Source organism: Phyllostomus discolor, chromosome 8 (assembly GCF_004126475.2).
Source record: "Phyllostomus discolor isolate MPI-MPIP mPhyDis1 chromosome 8, mPhyDis1.pri.v3, whole genome shotgun sequence".
In the NCBI taxonomy this organism is placed as follows: Eukaryota; Metazoa; Chordata; class Mammalia; order Chiroptera; family Phyllostomidae; genus Phyllostomus; species Phyllostomus discolor.
In genome coordinates, this window is record NC_040910.2 from 10738875 (window position 1) to 10754572 (window position 15698).

General features: G+C 40.9%; 1 protein-coding gene across 1 annotated transcript in view; it reads right to left on the reverse strand.

Annotated features, from left to right (window-relative positions):
* The window catches only part of SLC7A11 (solute carrier family 7 member 11), a 66761-nt gene that overhangs the window by 23617 nt on the left and 27446 nt on the right, over nucleotides 1–15698 (reverse strand). Inside the window, exon 6 of the mRNA XM_028522046.2 lies at nucleotides 14437–14481. Coding sequence (XP_028377847.1) covers nucleotides 14437–14481 — 45 coding nt within the window. The remainder of the gene's footprint in view (nucleotides 1–14436; nucleotides 14482–15698) is intronic.

Genomic DNA, 15698 nt, shown 5'->3' on the forward strand with positions numbered 1-15698 from the left:
TCCCTGGAGCGTGGCTGTCCCCTCACCCCCCACCCCCCACCCCCCCAGGCGGAGGGTCGCCTCCGTCTGGCCAGGTAGCCTCAGAGCAGCTCCACCCCGGAGACTCCTTCCCTCCTTCTTCTGAGCACCCCGCCCGGCCCAGTAGTTCCCATTCCTTGCTATGTTTAATGAGGAAAACAAATCTCCTAACTCCTGTCTTTTCAAATGTCTTTGTGTATGTATTCGTACTCACCAAATTCTACAACGAAAGTAAGGCCGTTCGGAGTGGTATAAAGTGCACCCAAAGTGCTTGCTCTAAATCTCTGGGGCGCGCATTCCTGAAAGGGGCCGCCAGGACTGCTCGCTACCCTCAAGGACCACACTGCTGTCTATGGGGCTTGCAACCACACTCATGCCAAGAGTTGCCCGCCTCCTTGACCTTTGTTATCTTTTCGTGGGCTTTACCAACCTCTGACTTCTAGGACATGGCTTACAAGAATGGTTCCCTAAAACAGAGAGATAACTACTTTAAAAAAATTTAAAATAAAAGCTCATTTCTAGTAGTGACAGGAACAGTTGAAAAACTTAGCCATATTTAAACAGTTTCCACCAACTAAGCTATCATTTTGACTCTTCCTCTTACATTATTTTCACAGCCGTGAAATAAATCTGTACAAACCTCCCCAAAGAAGGCTTAAAAAAATAAATGGAAGCAATGAAGGGGAAAAATAAAAAATAAATAAAAAAGCAAAGTTAAGAGGCAGCTTTAGCAGAGAAAAGAAATGTTTATTCCACCCAATGCTCATGTGAATTGTAAATTATTAAATCTCCAAGAAGGCCTGATTTATGAACAGGATAACACAGCCCCTAGCCAAAATCATTTTTAATAAAAAGCATGAGACCTCCTGAAGTTCATCTCAGATTTAATATCAGACACAGCAGCCACACATGAACACTTCCCCATAAAACAGGGACACGGCACCGCACCACCGGTGGGCAGCTGTGCACGGGGGTCAGCCGCACAGACACGCAGGGGGTCGGACCGTGGGAAGTATCGGGCTCTCGGTCTGGGGGAAACAGCCGATGGAGATGGGCCCCAGGCGGAAGTGATGTTGGCAGGGATGGGCAGAGGCACCAGGGAGACTCACTTCTAAACACACTACAGCCTCCAGCGCCCACTCTTGGTCACCATACCCAGCTTCCTGAATGACTGCTGGCTTTGAGAGAGCGACACAATTAGGTTTTATGCTGATGTTTACACATAAATTCAGAACACACCAAGTGAATGGGAACCACCACGGGACAACAAAGGCTAGTGATGAAATACTCCAACATTGCCTTCCTCATTTTGTAGGAAGAGTAGGAAACATATAAGAGATGCGTAAAAAAATATGATTAAAATATTTTCTAGCAAATATTTAGTTCAAAGATAATAAGAATGCCAAGAAAAAGTTCTTATTCTTTCTAATATGTTGCTTAGTAACTGTGCGTATTACCCTGTTTATAACCAGTGTGGTAAAGGGTTAGATCTTAGAAATGTAAATTGAACTAGTTGGTTACATATATTAAGTTAATTCATGTTTAACCCCTTATAGGGCAGTTTCAACAATAAGGATCATAAATAATTTTTGGTTTTTACCATTGATATTTCCATTAATATTTTGGCATTTTTGTTAAGAAATATTCTGAAAAATAGAAAATCATTATAAAATGTGTTCTATTAGTAGAGCTTAGGGGTTTAAAAAAACACGAAGGGGGAAAAGAGTAAGCTTAATATTACTGGTAGCTAACTTGTAGGTTACTTTAATTAGTTACTATTTTTATAGTCTGAAAGAAGAAAAAGAAGAAACCAAATTAATAACTAACCATAGTTCTCAAAGGAAATTTCTGGACTCCAAAGGATTTAGCCATACATGTAGAATATATATCTATATACACAGATTATATTATGAGATAATAAAACCAAAATAACTTTAAAAACTATGAGCTTTATATTTCAAAGTGCTATACAGATTTTCTTCCCCTTCCTGAAAAGATAAAAGTAGAAACTGCCTTCATACGAGTATAAGTTATATTCAATATGGATTTATATGGAGAAAAAGAGTAATAATTAATGCCACCTCCCCCCAGATAAGAGTACTAAAACTTCTAATACTAAAAATGCATAGTAACTGGCTGATATATCAATAGAAAAGATAAGTGGAACAAATAGATTACCTTGAAATACAACTTAAATGTAAAAAACTTAATATATAATGACAAATGTCATCAGTTATAATGTATTATAAACTATGTAAGTAAAAAATACCATAAACTAAGAGGTTATATGAGTTTTCAATAAATGCTGGGGTACTGGGAAATTTGGGGGGAATCAAGAGAATATATTGAATCACACTAAAAGAAATCCATTCCAGAGAAGTTAAAAAGTTCAACATAAAAAGGAATCAGGGAAAAAAAAAAACAGAAAATCTGAGTGAGATTTAAATGACCTAGGGAAGCAGAAAGGTTTATAAAATAAAAGCAATATACAGAATTTAAAAACACATGATCAAGCTCTGGCTGGCGCAGCTCAGTGGATTGAGCGCGGGCTGGGAACCAAAGTGTCCCAGGTTCGATTCCCAGCCAGGGTACATTCCTGGGTTGCAGGCCATAACCCCCAGCAACCCGCACATTGATGTTTCTCTCTCTCTCACTCTCTTTCCCCCTCCCTCCCTTCCCTCTCTAAAAATAAATAAATAAAATCTTAAAAAAAACCCCACATGATCATATTTAAATGTCATTAAATTTAAGTATTGAGCTTATCAATTTACTATACTTAAATTCAAAGTTCCACTTTGACTTTTTCCGCTGGGTACAAAATACATTAAAAAATATATATTTATATTTTTTTTTACTTTCTATCACCTGACTGAATGGATCATTTGACCAGACCTACTAGGTGGAGATTGGTGTGCAGCCACTGAAGGGTGGGATACACAAGCTGTATCGGCTGGAAGAGCTAGAAAACAAAGACAATCAGGCTTCCGTGGCGCCCCAGGGTCCCAGGCCTGCGCTGGGGAGGCGGGGCTGAGCGGGGAGGGCCTTTGGCTCAGGGGTTGTTTTAGAAACCTCAGCAAGGAGCACAGCACGCATTGCCGCCTTTGGGGGAACAGGAAACTCCAGCTCCGCCTCGTCCCAGGCTTGCATCACAAACAGGACGGTTTGAAAAGTACCTACACAACCCAAACGGAAGCTTCCTCCCCACTGCCGCGCAGAGTTCAGGCTGTGGCTTGGCGCCGGCACAGCCAGCCCCCAGGCCCAGAGCGAGCGGGGCAGCAGCGAGCTCAGTTTGCAGCTGCTTTCCCCCCACCCCCCGCATCTGCGACTCCATCACCTCCGCTTGGCAAGTGTTAAGGCTCAGGACGATCAAAGAGCCAAACACGGCATACATTTCAAAGACATTCAACCTTTTGTCCACCAGACTCCCGGCAGCTACAGAGGAGTATTTTAAAACTGTGACCTCCACGTGCTATCTATCTCACTCATTTCTTTGTCATTTTTCTGACTCAGAAACAAAGCTAATCATGCCTTCTAGATTAATTTCTCTTTTGCTTGCCTCAGGCCAGAATACAGGAAGTGAGATTTTGTGTGTCCGACAAGAGCAGTCCAGAAAGAATAAATATTGCCCCCCAAAGAGGAATCAGGACTATTTTAAGTACAGTCCATCTATAAAGACGTTAGAGAAAATAAAAAGCAACTATATTTCCTGATAATATTCTCCCATTGTAGCGTTTCCTAACCATAAAGTTTCTGTTTTAATCTTGTAACCAATGACCTTCAATAATGGCCTAGAACAAATTACTTAATTCTGTGAGCCTGGGACCTCGCCCATTATGTGTTTCAATAACAGCTTTAGGAAGTTGAATGCAGGCAAATGTTCAGGCTTTTGCACATTTTTTAAAAGCAGTTCTGTTCTAGTCTCAAGTGACATGCAGGTCCCTCCTAATGATCCCATTCTTCCTCCAGCTAATTTCAAGGCTGCAGTCTCGCCATACCCACCTCTCTGAGATTTGTATTCAGCAACACCAACTGTTTGGAAGGAAGGCGGAAAGGAACTGGGATTTCAACTTGTAAACACAGACAAATCAATCCATCTCTACGTCTTTAATTTCTTGATCTTTACAGTGAAAGGGTTGGCTAATTGGAGCGCTACTTCCAATTCTAACATCCCAGGCCTTTGTGTTTTATTCTCTCAAGGTCAGGTTCATTGTATGTTTCATTGTGACAGTGAATTAGACTAATAAACTAGGCCGGCCGCGCCACCGTGTGAACAGGAGAAGGGAAATGTGCGGAGAACTATTGATACACGGGTCACATAAAACGGCCACAGTTTAAAACTTAGAGACATGGTCATATCCTTTGCTGTCTACCCCTGAGAGAATGACCGTGACGGTAGACTGCCAAGGAGGACGGAGAAATGGCATCAGGAAAGGCCAAGGGGACAGACATTTTGGAGGAAGTGAGACGCAAGATGCCTATAAAAAGCTTTACGTGGTGGGCAGCCTCCCAGGATCAAAACACGATTGCTGATGAAATCGTGGATTACAATTTTTAGCTCCTCATGTTTTGTTACATATTATAAGCTTTCGTTTTTCACTTACTATAAAATATTAGTGCTATGCCATAGACTTCATTGCATAAAGCATTTTCCATATAATATTGTGCTCCTACTATAAAACTGCGGCCTTGGTATTTGAGCCCTGAATGCCCAACTGATGTTCATAATATTGAATATTGTTAAGACTTTGCCACAGATGGCTGTCTCTCTCTGTCACACATCTAAATTTTAAGAAAGAGAGAGAATATGAGAAAAGGGAAAAATAAGAATACGGCACGGTAATAAATAGTAAGCCAAGAAAACCATCTGATTGTTAAACGCTATGAGCTTATCTCCTTAGAAAACCAATGAAATATGATATATGTTTCTGAAAAACAGCCTCCAGTGTCAGAGACTAGAAAGGCCGAAACCTGAGGCCGAGACCATTTCTACTTCCCACGGAAAGGTGTTTCAAACAAGAGTGTTTACCTTGTCGTAAATGGGTTTCCAGCTCCACCCACAGGCAGTGCAGAAGAAAAGATAAAGCTTGCCCACGCTCACAAATCCTGGTCTGATAATCCCTATGAGATTACAAATGAGCCAATGACATGGCATTTGATAACACCAATAGAAACGACACAGTCTACCACTAAGTAAGTGTCTACTATAAGCAAGGTATTGTCACACACATCCATCTATATATTATTTCTAATTCTCACAGAAACCCTGCAAAATAAGCCGTAGAAAACCCACTTAACAGTTGGGTAAAGGAATATACATTTTTTTTTGCAAGTTACTATAAAACTCACTCTCTTTCCCTTTCCTTCTCTGCCCGCCCCACCCTCGGTGGGGGGGGGGGGGAGGAGGGCAGCATAAAATGATCAATAAATGACTCAACCCTAACTGGATTCTCAGAAACGTATAAGGCTTGAGGCAGATCTATTGGAGAAATCACCTCTCTGCATAAGCAATTCCCTCAATATATTTCTAGACTCGTGAGGAAAAGAAACACATGATAAAAGGCTAGCGTGGCCGTCCTGTACCACAGAGGGCTGCACGCCGTTGCACACCTTCTGTAGGTGCATATGATGAACACAGGGAGCAGAGTCCAGGATTCACCGTCACACGCATCGCAGACTAACCCTAAGAAGTGCATTGACATCTATATTCTTCCTCGCACACTCCACCTTTCGAAGACCCTGTTCTTAAGGCGACCCCCCTGAATTAGACCCCACAGCTTGGATCTAACCCTAGATCTTCAGACCGAATAACTGAGTTCCCAAGCACCGGGGCGCCAGTCTGGCTCCCTTCCTCCCACGTGTCCATTCTAACTTCTTCCCATTTCTGAAATAACTCAGAAAACTTCAGTCCTCTCCCATCTCCCAGTCCTCAGGAGGTCTAGACATCGGCCACAGAATCCCCTCTGTGTGTCTATGTTTGTGACACTTTTTCTTCCCGGGACGGAGGTCCTGCCTAAGTTTCTATCTCTTGGCCACACTCCCAAAACAGCATCCTCGGCTCTCAAAGCAGGTACTTGTGGGCCATCTACAAGGACTGTCGCTCACACTCTAGCTGAAAGGAAACTCAGAATTTGGTATTTCACCGTGTCTTTTCTGTGGCGGAGAAACCAGAGGCAGAGAGGGGATCACGGCTGTAGCTAAGCTCACTAAACTGAGTATTTCCGGAAGCAGAACCAGAATGGGGTCACTTGTCCAGGGCCCTTTTCCCAACACCCGTGGGGGGCTCACTGTGCCCGGCAGTGCCAGCGGCCTCCCAGGCCGGCTCCTGTCCCGCATGGGCCCCGCTCTTCCCCTCTCCCCCTTAACCTGCCCTTCCCCTAGAATACAAAACGTTCGAAAGCCAGCTCTTGAACACATCCTATCTGAAATACTTCTAAACTGTGACTTACAGTTTCTATTTGACCTTGAAATCTAACTGGGCGTTCCCTTGTCTGACTAGTACCTCGCCCCTCCCCAACAGCACAGACCCATGGTGAGGTGCCCGCTTCCCCACTCTGGTTCCTGGACATTCGAGAGCCCAAAAGCAGGGCCCGACTGTTCTAGAACCGGGAGCAAACTCAGACCACGGCCTGCTGCACGTTGTCAACCAGCATATCTACAGAGCTGTGGCTAAATGATAGGCAATCCCTTTTATGTATATTTTGAGAATGCCAGTGCCTAACCAAATTCCCTTTTTTTGACACTTTCTCCTACAATGGACTGTCTTCTCATTTAATATAACTCGCTCTTTCCATTGGCATGGAGGATAATAAAGGATAGCGCCTGTTTCATTAGATACAAGGCAAGTTTATATTTTCTAAGGGAGCGTGTAAACACCATGCTGACTTTCGTCTTTTCTTGAAGCACCGCAGTGCACGCCTGTGGGCTGGGACAGTGCGGTCTGTCTGCCAGGACTCTCTGCCACACGATTGGTCACCTGGTTTGATTCTAGCAATGGTTCAACTCTAGCAGGCAATGAACTTCTCAATGACATTTGCTTTTATGAAAAATAAACATATAGCCCTGGCTGATGTGGTTCAGTGGATTGAGCGCCAGCCTGCAAACCAAAAGGTCGCCAGTTTGATTCTCAGTCCGGGCACATGTCTGGGTTGCAGGCCAGGTCCCCAGTGGAGGGGGTGGGCATAGGAGAGGCAACCACACACTGATGTTTCTCTTCCTTTCCTTCTCCCTCCCCTTCCTCTCTCTCTAAAAATAAATAAAATCTTATAAAAATAAATAAACAAACATATAAAAGATAGAAATGTGACTTTTCAGACTACAACTCTCTCTAAACTGTGTATGTGCAACAACAACAAAAAAATCCACTGAATCCGCCATCAGGTTCAGCTTCCCTGGTCATTGCTTCATAGACACTAAACACTTACAACATACCCCCCCCCACACACACACCCATCCCATTGGCCAATAGCTTAGGTCCAAAACCCGTGTAAAGGAGATATAGGGCCAACATATCCCCATACCCACACCTTATTGCCATCTCGTCTGCCACGCTTCACAGTCCTTTGCTTTAACCAGAGCAGTCCCCACATTATTCCCTGGAACCACTGAAGGGTTCCACGGCTTCCTGTACGCGCTTCCCCTGTCCGAGATGCCTTCACTTCTCTATTCTACACTTCCAAGGTCTACTCTCCCTCCAACTTCCTCCTCTCCAGCACAGCTACTTCCTTAATCAGCCGTGACACCACCTCGCACACCCATGGACTACTTCTGCTTTGCCTCCCGAAGAGACCAACCGGTGAGCTGGAAAGAGCACGAGCTTCGGAGTCAGACAGATACTCCGTGCATCACACTGAAGGTGGGTGTTAGTCCGAGTGTTCTCATGGACTAATTACAGGGCCATGAAAGTTATTCATTTCTACAAACTTCAACTTTAATACATCGTGTTATTAAACATAACCTGGCATGCTCTCCTGTAATCCATCTAGCACTCAGATTGAAAACTATTGTTTATAGTTTTAATACAGGCTATGCATATTTTTAAATTAAGCAAAAATTCATAAAAACCATTTGGGGGTAAATCAACAACTTGTGTTCTCCTATTTTGTATCAGCTCAGTGGGCTCTTTCTTAGAAATAAAAATAACAGTTTAAATACATGATACCAACCACTCAGACCAAGACCTTATTGGTCAGAGTTCATAAAGAAGTTTCTTGGTAAGATAGTGAATCTAGAAATAGATAACTGCATCGAAAGTGGAAATAGTCCGTCCATTATATCTGCACCATCAGCCAACAGCGTGAGGATGACAGCTTGGGTTGTGGGCGCATAAATACTTGGTACAGAAGGAAAAAAACCTGCCAAGAATTCATTATGATTATGATGCATGAGCATATTACCACCTGAGAGAGGTTAGAGATAAATAAAAAGCAGTTTTCATCGTCTTCTGAACATTTAACTACCAATAAGCAGAAATTTGCTGATGATGCAGAATGACTTTTCAAGCTGATTTATAGGTCCTGTGTGTAGAAAAGGCAGCCACGTTCATAAAACAATTATACTAATCCTCTAATTTTTTTTCCAAAGTGTATGAAATATTCTTATCTTTGAGGATATAAGTTTTGGTTGTAGATAGTGTTTTCACATTACTTGTCGAGTCATTAACATTTTGAATTTCACATATTTTATCCTCATAATCTCATGAGAACTATCGTATAGGGATTATCACCCTCTATTTAAAAGTAGCAAACAAAGATTCAGAAGCAATTTAGAGGTCTATCCAAGGTCGAACAGCTAGTTAAAAGGAGACAGGATTCGAATTTTGATGTCCTGAACCAGTGCTATTTTCAAAGACTCGGAAAGTAAATATTTTTACGGCTCATAAAGTGACGGAAATCCTTCTTTCCTGGAAAGTCTCGACTTCACTTGCTTCCCCTTAGATGTTTACATTGGTAATAACACAGTTTTAGTGCTTACCTAGACAAATTCAAGAGCTGCTCATTTTCCTGAGTAGATCAATAAACCTAATCAATGTTTGAATATGACTAGAACAAAACTATCTGATTTTCTCAGTGCATGGCAAGTGAAAATATAATGGGCTGGATGCATCTTGTCTCTGCCTGTAACAAACAACATGGGACATTGCTCTGTTTTTGTGAGAATCTTAAAACAACACTGGATCTCACTGGATGCCACATGGCAAGCCACAGACTAGAGATTAGTGGTCTGAGAAGTTTTTCTCCAAGCATGAAGTGTATTTATGAGTCACCGAGTGGGTACAGTCATTAACTTTTAAATCCAGGCATAGAGAAGGATAGCTGATTTGCGTAAATGAGAATATGCATAAGGGGAGTTACTGAAAGTATAAACTCAAAAGCAGGAGGCCTACTGATGGCTGACATTACTTCTGATGTAGAAGGTATGTCCATGCACGTAAGACAACTGTGCCCTGGCTTGTGTGGCCCAGCGGATTGAGCATCAGACTGCAAAACAAAGGGTCACTGGTTTGATTCCCAGTCGGGGCACATGCCTGGGTTGCGGTCCCCAGTGGGGGGTACATGAGAGGCAACCACACATTGATGTTTCTCTCCCTCTCTTTCTCCCTCCCTTCCCCTCTCTCTAAAAATAAATGAATAAAATCATAAAAGAAAAAGAGGATGCTAACACTGTCATCTCCGGTATGCATCACTTGCTCTCTCACTGGTGTTGTGCCCGTTACGGTCACGACATCTAACCCACCCTCCTTATGATGCCCGACTCAAAATTCCCCCAAGCCCGAAACAGTCACAGAAACGAGCAGGTTGCTCATCATCACACACACAAGTGAAACTACGGGTCTTCTAGTTCAGGGAAGTCATGCTCAGTTTCTCACTTTATTTTGTACGGATTCTATCCATTCAAAGGTGTAGAGGAGATCCACACATGTGGGGGGAAACTACATTAGATAGTATCCAAGGTCCCCTCTAATTCTGAAGTTTTCTGAGTATTGCATGGATAATGCAAGGGTGCAGGAACACAGGGTAAAATTAAATCAGTCACTCCCGTCGCTCCTAAAGCATGACTTCATGAGTCTACACTCAGAATATAAACTTCAATGATATTAAAGTTAAAATTTAGAAACAACTAATATGAAAGGACGTAGAACCATTAGAAGAACTGACCTTCAAATTTTTGTCTCAAAATGGGGTTAGAATCCTTAAAATTTAAAAAAAAAAAAAAGAACCCAAGTGGCTTTCACAAAGCCCTTGAAGGATTAATACGTGTCTTCTTTGATTATAGCCTGATGAAGTATTATAATAAAACCCTGTAATTTCTGCACCACTTATCTGACACGTTAGCCTTACATGAACAAACTGTTTGAGCCAAATGTATTCTTTATGCATATGTGAAGCTGAGAAATGCAAGAATTTTGATCCCAGGGTACGTCAACCACATGCTCCATTAGTGAAAATCTTTAGACTGGGCAAAGGCAAGGGCGAGTGGCGCGATGACCCTGTTCTCTGAATGGAATGTCATCTCTTCTCTGGGACGCGTGGCCAGATGCTGGCCTTTAGCCTGCCTCAGTGGCTCCACAACTGTAATTATACTCCTATTGTGAAACATACTTAAAAATGGATTTGCAAAACTTTTAATATATGTTTCCACACACAAAAAAATGCACCAAATATAATAAATGTGATTCAGGTAGCAATCAGTCTAACAGCTGAAGAGAGGCACCGTCACATATTAAGGCAATTCTAACAATGCCTTATTATCCATAATAAAGAGATGCCCCGTTTTGCCAAAGAAGCCTTTGTAAACTTGGGTATAAATTCAATTTAAAAAATCAACTTCATTAGGAGACATCATTTTTAAGAGATTCATTTGGCAATTCATTTACACATTCATTTTACTTAATAGTCTGGATTTTTCTGTATACATTTATGTATAGTGAGGCAACTTTCTGTGACAATTAATTTGCATGCCCTAAGAACATACATTATTTATTTGTAAAAGAAACTAGGGAGTTTTTAAAAAATGTGTATAATATTAATTTCTGATAAAAAAATCATAAAATATTGTGTTGCTGTAATTTGCACATATACAGTTGAGACCTTCTATGCTGTTTTCTAGCAACTGTTGAGTTAGAAAGCTACAAGGCATATGAAGAGGAAGACTTGTCTCTCATTAAAAAGCCGCACCCTTAAAATGCCAAAATGCAAGTTCAAAGACTTCAAACCAGCCTTTGATGGTCTGTCATTCATCATTACTACAGCACATTTGGGCAAGATCTTTAAACTGTTTTCTTTTGCTGTGTTTTTGATCAGGTTAACAGTTGTCTGTGTCCTATAAGCAACAGACCCTACAAAAATAAAATATTATTCATAAACACCTTGACTCTAGCTTCACATAAGTCAATAAGGGTTAAAAACACACATACTAAGTATTTACGCGACATCTGAACTGAATGAGAATAATGTGACTGTGGACCATTTATGCACCAGCCTGCTCCTGCACACTGGCTTCAAGGTCTTCCGGCCCTTTCCCCGACCCAAGTTCCTCTTCTTTCAAATTATCATTGGTGTAAGGTGTGATGACTTTCAGGCATCAATTAATATAAATTGGCAGCAGGCACAGTATTAATTAAACATGACACTCCGATTATTTAAACCTTCTATTGAAGGTGATTATTCAGGGCATGTTGAGAGCCTGCTCCTCAGAAATGACTGATGATATCAAGCTTTACTGACTTCCTCCAGGTCCACTATTTCCAACTCTTAGCACAGAAGGAATAAATGAAGTGAGAAGAACACTGAAACAAGTCTAACAGGCAAACAGACTAAGCTCAGACTCCCAAGGTCAAAGCAAAGCGATTCGTTTCTTGGCTCTCATCAACACGAGACATGATTTATCAATCTGAAAGCAGGATTACAAACATTATACATCTCAATGATATGTTCTGTGCACTGTGTAACTTCTTGAACAATGATAGATTGCAGTCGCCGTAAAAGTAATCTCATAGGCAAAACCTATTAGGCTTGCAAACAAAAACATTTAGATATTTAAAAACAAATATACCCATTAGCGATCATTACTACACACATTTCATTCGGGGAAAGGGGGAATGCCATTTTAAAATTCAGATATTCCTTAGGATTCTATCACCACATGATCGAAGCCTTGGATTTTCATGCTCCACAAAATACTACTCTTAGTATATTCATTTGTGGAGCCAGTCACCATGCTATAGATAATTAGCAAATGCAATATTTTTTCTATTATCACAACATTTCAATGATAATTACTGCGTTTTCACATAAAACGTTAAATGCCTCTCAAAGTACTGCTACAACCCTAGGTCCAAAACTGCTCTTAGAGAAGAGAACACTACAGGAAAGATCATGGGAACATTTTTTAACACTATAAATGGAAACACAGAACAGACATTTTGCCTCAGATTTTAGGATTAGGGCTTGACAAGCTTTTAAGAGTAGGTGAGACTTCACAGAAGAAAGGAGTCACGAACCAGTACATTTTGACTCTATTAATCTCCCAGTTTATCTCTCGCTTGCTATAACCTTTACGGAACTCTTTCTTCCATAAGTCATGCTCGCAGTAGAAGTTCAGAAGTTACTCCGTCGAGCAATGTTAGGTAATTTGAAAGGTTTGCACTGGAATTAAATTATGTATAAAGAGTTGCCAATTGTAATTTCAAAACCTTATTCTACATTCTAGGTGTTTTACATCACATTCCCACCGATCGAAATTAATGAGCACTTTTTCTATTCAATCACAGCTTTCGGAAGAACGGAGCGCCTGGGGGGAGGAGGATACTGAAAGGTGTTGTGCCCGCAGCTGATGATTCATTTCACCAGCTGCCAGGAGGCTGAGCGTTTGCCGCACACCTGAGCACTTGCGCCCGCGATGGACCGGGGAACACATTCATCTTGGCACGTCACAAAGGAGACGAAATTATGATTATTCTCCCTTGTAACGAAAGGTATTTTGGAGCTCCGTCTACCTACAGAATAGTACAAATTACACATCTGGCCTAGGTCCACATAATTCTACCATCTGTTCTCTATGTTCAACCATAAATACTTCCCAAAGCATTCTTTGCATTTAAAAAAGTAAGATTTATTTTTAAGAGACCTGCACTGTTTGTCAGAGTTGCAGAGGAATGTTATTTTTAAAATTACTCCATTGAATAAATTGCTCAAAATCCTTAATTTCTTTGGTTGATAAATACATTGGCACAAATTTAATCATTAGCTTCCGCCACGGGGATTTTGTGGATTTTCTCATTATTCTGATTTTGAGAAAATAAACGTGTTGGGTAAGTTTCACACAAAATCTCCCATGCAAACACGAACTATCTAAATATCTAGTATGAAAAAAGAAAGGTATCAAATGTGTCTTTATTCAACTTAAGTTTTAACAGTTACTCATTATCTTGACCTAAAATCCAGAGATTCTCATTTAATCTCGCCTTAGTTTAAGACCTTAAAATATAATATCAAATTAAAAGTATTCTAGAAATATTTAATGAAGTTTACAGAATCATGATTTCCAGAAAATGAAAATATTTCACCCAACATAACCAGTGATAATAATCCCAGTCTACATCAGTTTCAAGTTACTTTTAAATTATTATAAAACTCTTACAGCTTATGTTCTCCTTTAAAATATAAGCTTATTTTCTCTCTATATAAAAATTCAATGAAATCTGTACACGAAAATAGGAGCGATCATAAAATGCATATTCAATGTTAGTACTGAAGGTTTAGAAGCTTCAACATGGGCTGAAATAATTTTCCATATCTCTTTCAAAAACACTGAAGAAAGAATTGCTTAGGAATTGAAGTATAGAAAACACTCTTATATGAGTAACATTCACCTTGTTCCTAAAATAAGGATATAACAATAGTAACGATGAGCAGAGAATAAAAACTGGCAGACACTGATCTAAGTACTTTATATGTATTAACTCATTTCCTCAACTCAGTGCGGCAGGTGCTATTATTATTCTCACATTTTTGAGATGAGAGAAAATTCTTTGCAATAAAAAAACTGAATTCAGACATCATTGTTCTTTGGTATTTGTATATATTGAAACATTGAGATTATCAATGTGTGAAACTAAGGCTCTGTTAAGTCCATGTTAAATTGTATATATAATTCTAAAAAATAGATTGCCTAAAATATAACTTTATTCTTTTATGCCTCCAGGTTATACAGTTTATTATTGAATGTAGACTATACAATAAAGTTACTGATATCTAATTCATGATAAAATCAAATAAATGTTATCCACCGAAGAGAATGACAACGACAATTATAAAGTTGACTAGCTCACACTCAATTTCTCCCTTAAATCTCTTTTTTCAACTCTATAACCTTACATTTATTCCTCACAAACATTTCAGAGTAAATATGGCTACTTACCTTTCAGGATTTTCTACTTCTTCAGTAACAAAGTTGAGATAAAACCTAAAAAGATATAAATAAGTTACAAGCCATTAATACATTTTATGATCACATTTCAAAGTTTCAAATTTTAAATATTTAAAATCAACCTGAGAATTATGAAGACTTTATAAACACTCAGAGTAAGATGAAAATGTTCCACAACCAAATGCTCCCACTAATCATTTTCCTGTTAAACCATACTAATGAAGTTACTTTTTAATTTTACATTTTTACGGAACTACAACAAACTAACAGTAAAGCGCACACATCTCAACGTCTGATGAAGAACTTTTACACATTTACACACCTACGTAACCAACAGCAAGAGCAAGAGACAGAACACTCCTGTCCCCGGAGACGGCCCCCCACAGCCCTCCTCATGGCCCGTGTTCCCCTGTCTCCTGCAAAGGCCAGCCCCCTGGTTCATCGCCATGGGTTAAATGTTTCATTACAATAGACTGGTATTGCTTGTGTAACTATTACATAATGTTCACTCTTTTGTGTCTGGCTTTTTTGCTGGCCTTTGTGTTTGTGAGTTTCATCCATGTGGTTCATTATTTTCCACTGCTGCTTTTCAACCCATGAATGTAACACTGCCGTCTCCTGTTGAGGCGCATTTGGATTCCTTCTCATTCATAGCGATTATGAATGTCGGTACTGTCAATACGCTTCTCCCTGTTCTTCTGGGGACCGCGCACTCATTTCCCTTGGTCATATGCTCAGAATATGATCTCTGGGTCATCGGGTAGATGATGTCAACCACCAACTCTCTGCTACCACGTTTTGCACCCCCCGCCCCAGGAAAAGATGAGACTGTCATGTGTCAGTCACCAAGAAAACACAAGTGGCAAATACACAGTCTCTGTCCTCAGGGAGGACATCCATGGTTCACAGAATGGTCCATAAGACAACGTGGCACACCCAGGAGACAATGCCGCGGCACACACAGGGCACCATGGGAGACGGGCGACGACTCCCCCAGAGAGGCAGGCCGGGGTGGGGGTGGAGGTGTTCTAGAGGAGGCATTGGCCGAGAGCCCTCAAAGCTGCTTAGCATTTACCCTGGCAAAGGGGCGTCCTCACATCCCAGACTGAGCAGAGCACAGGAGCATGGGGTGTGGCGAGGCGCTACGTGCAGGGCTGTGAGTGATGCCTGAGCACTCTGCAGTGTGGCCCAGCGAGTGACAACAGAATTTCAGTCCACGAGGCCTTTGCCTCCTGAGAGTTCAGATTTCAGTG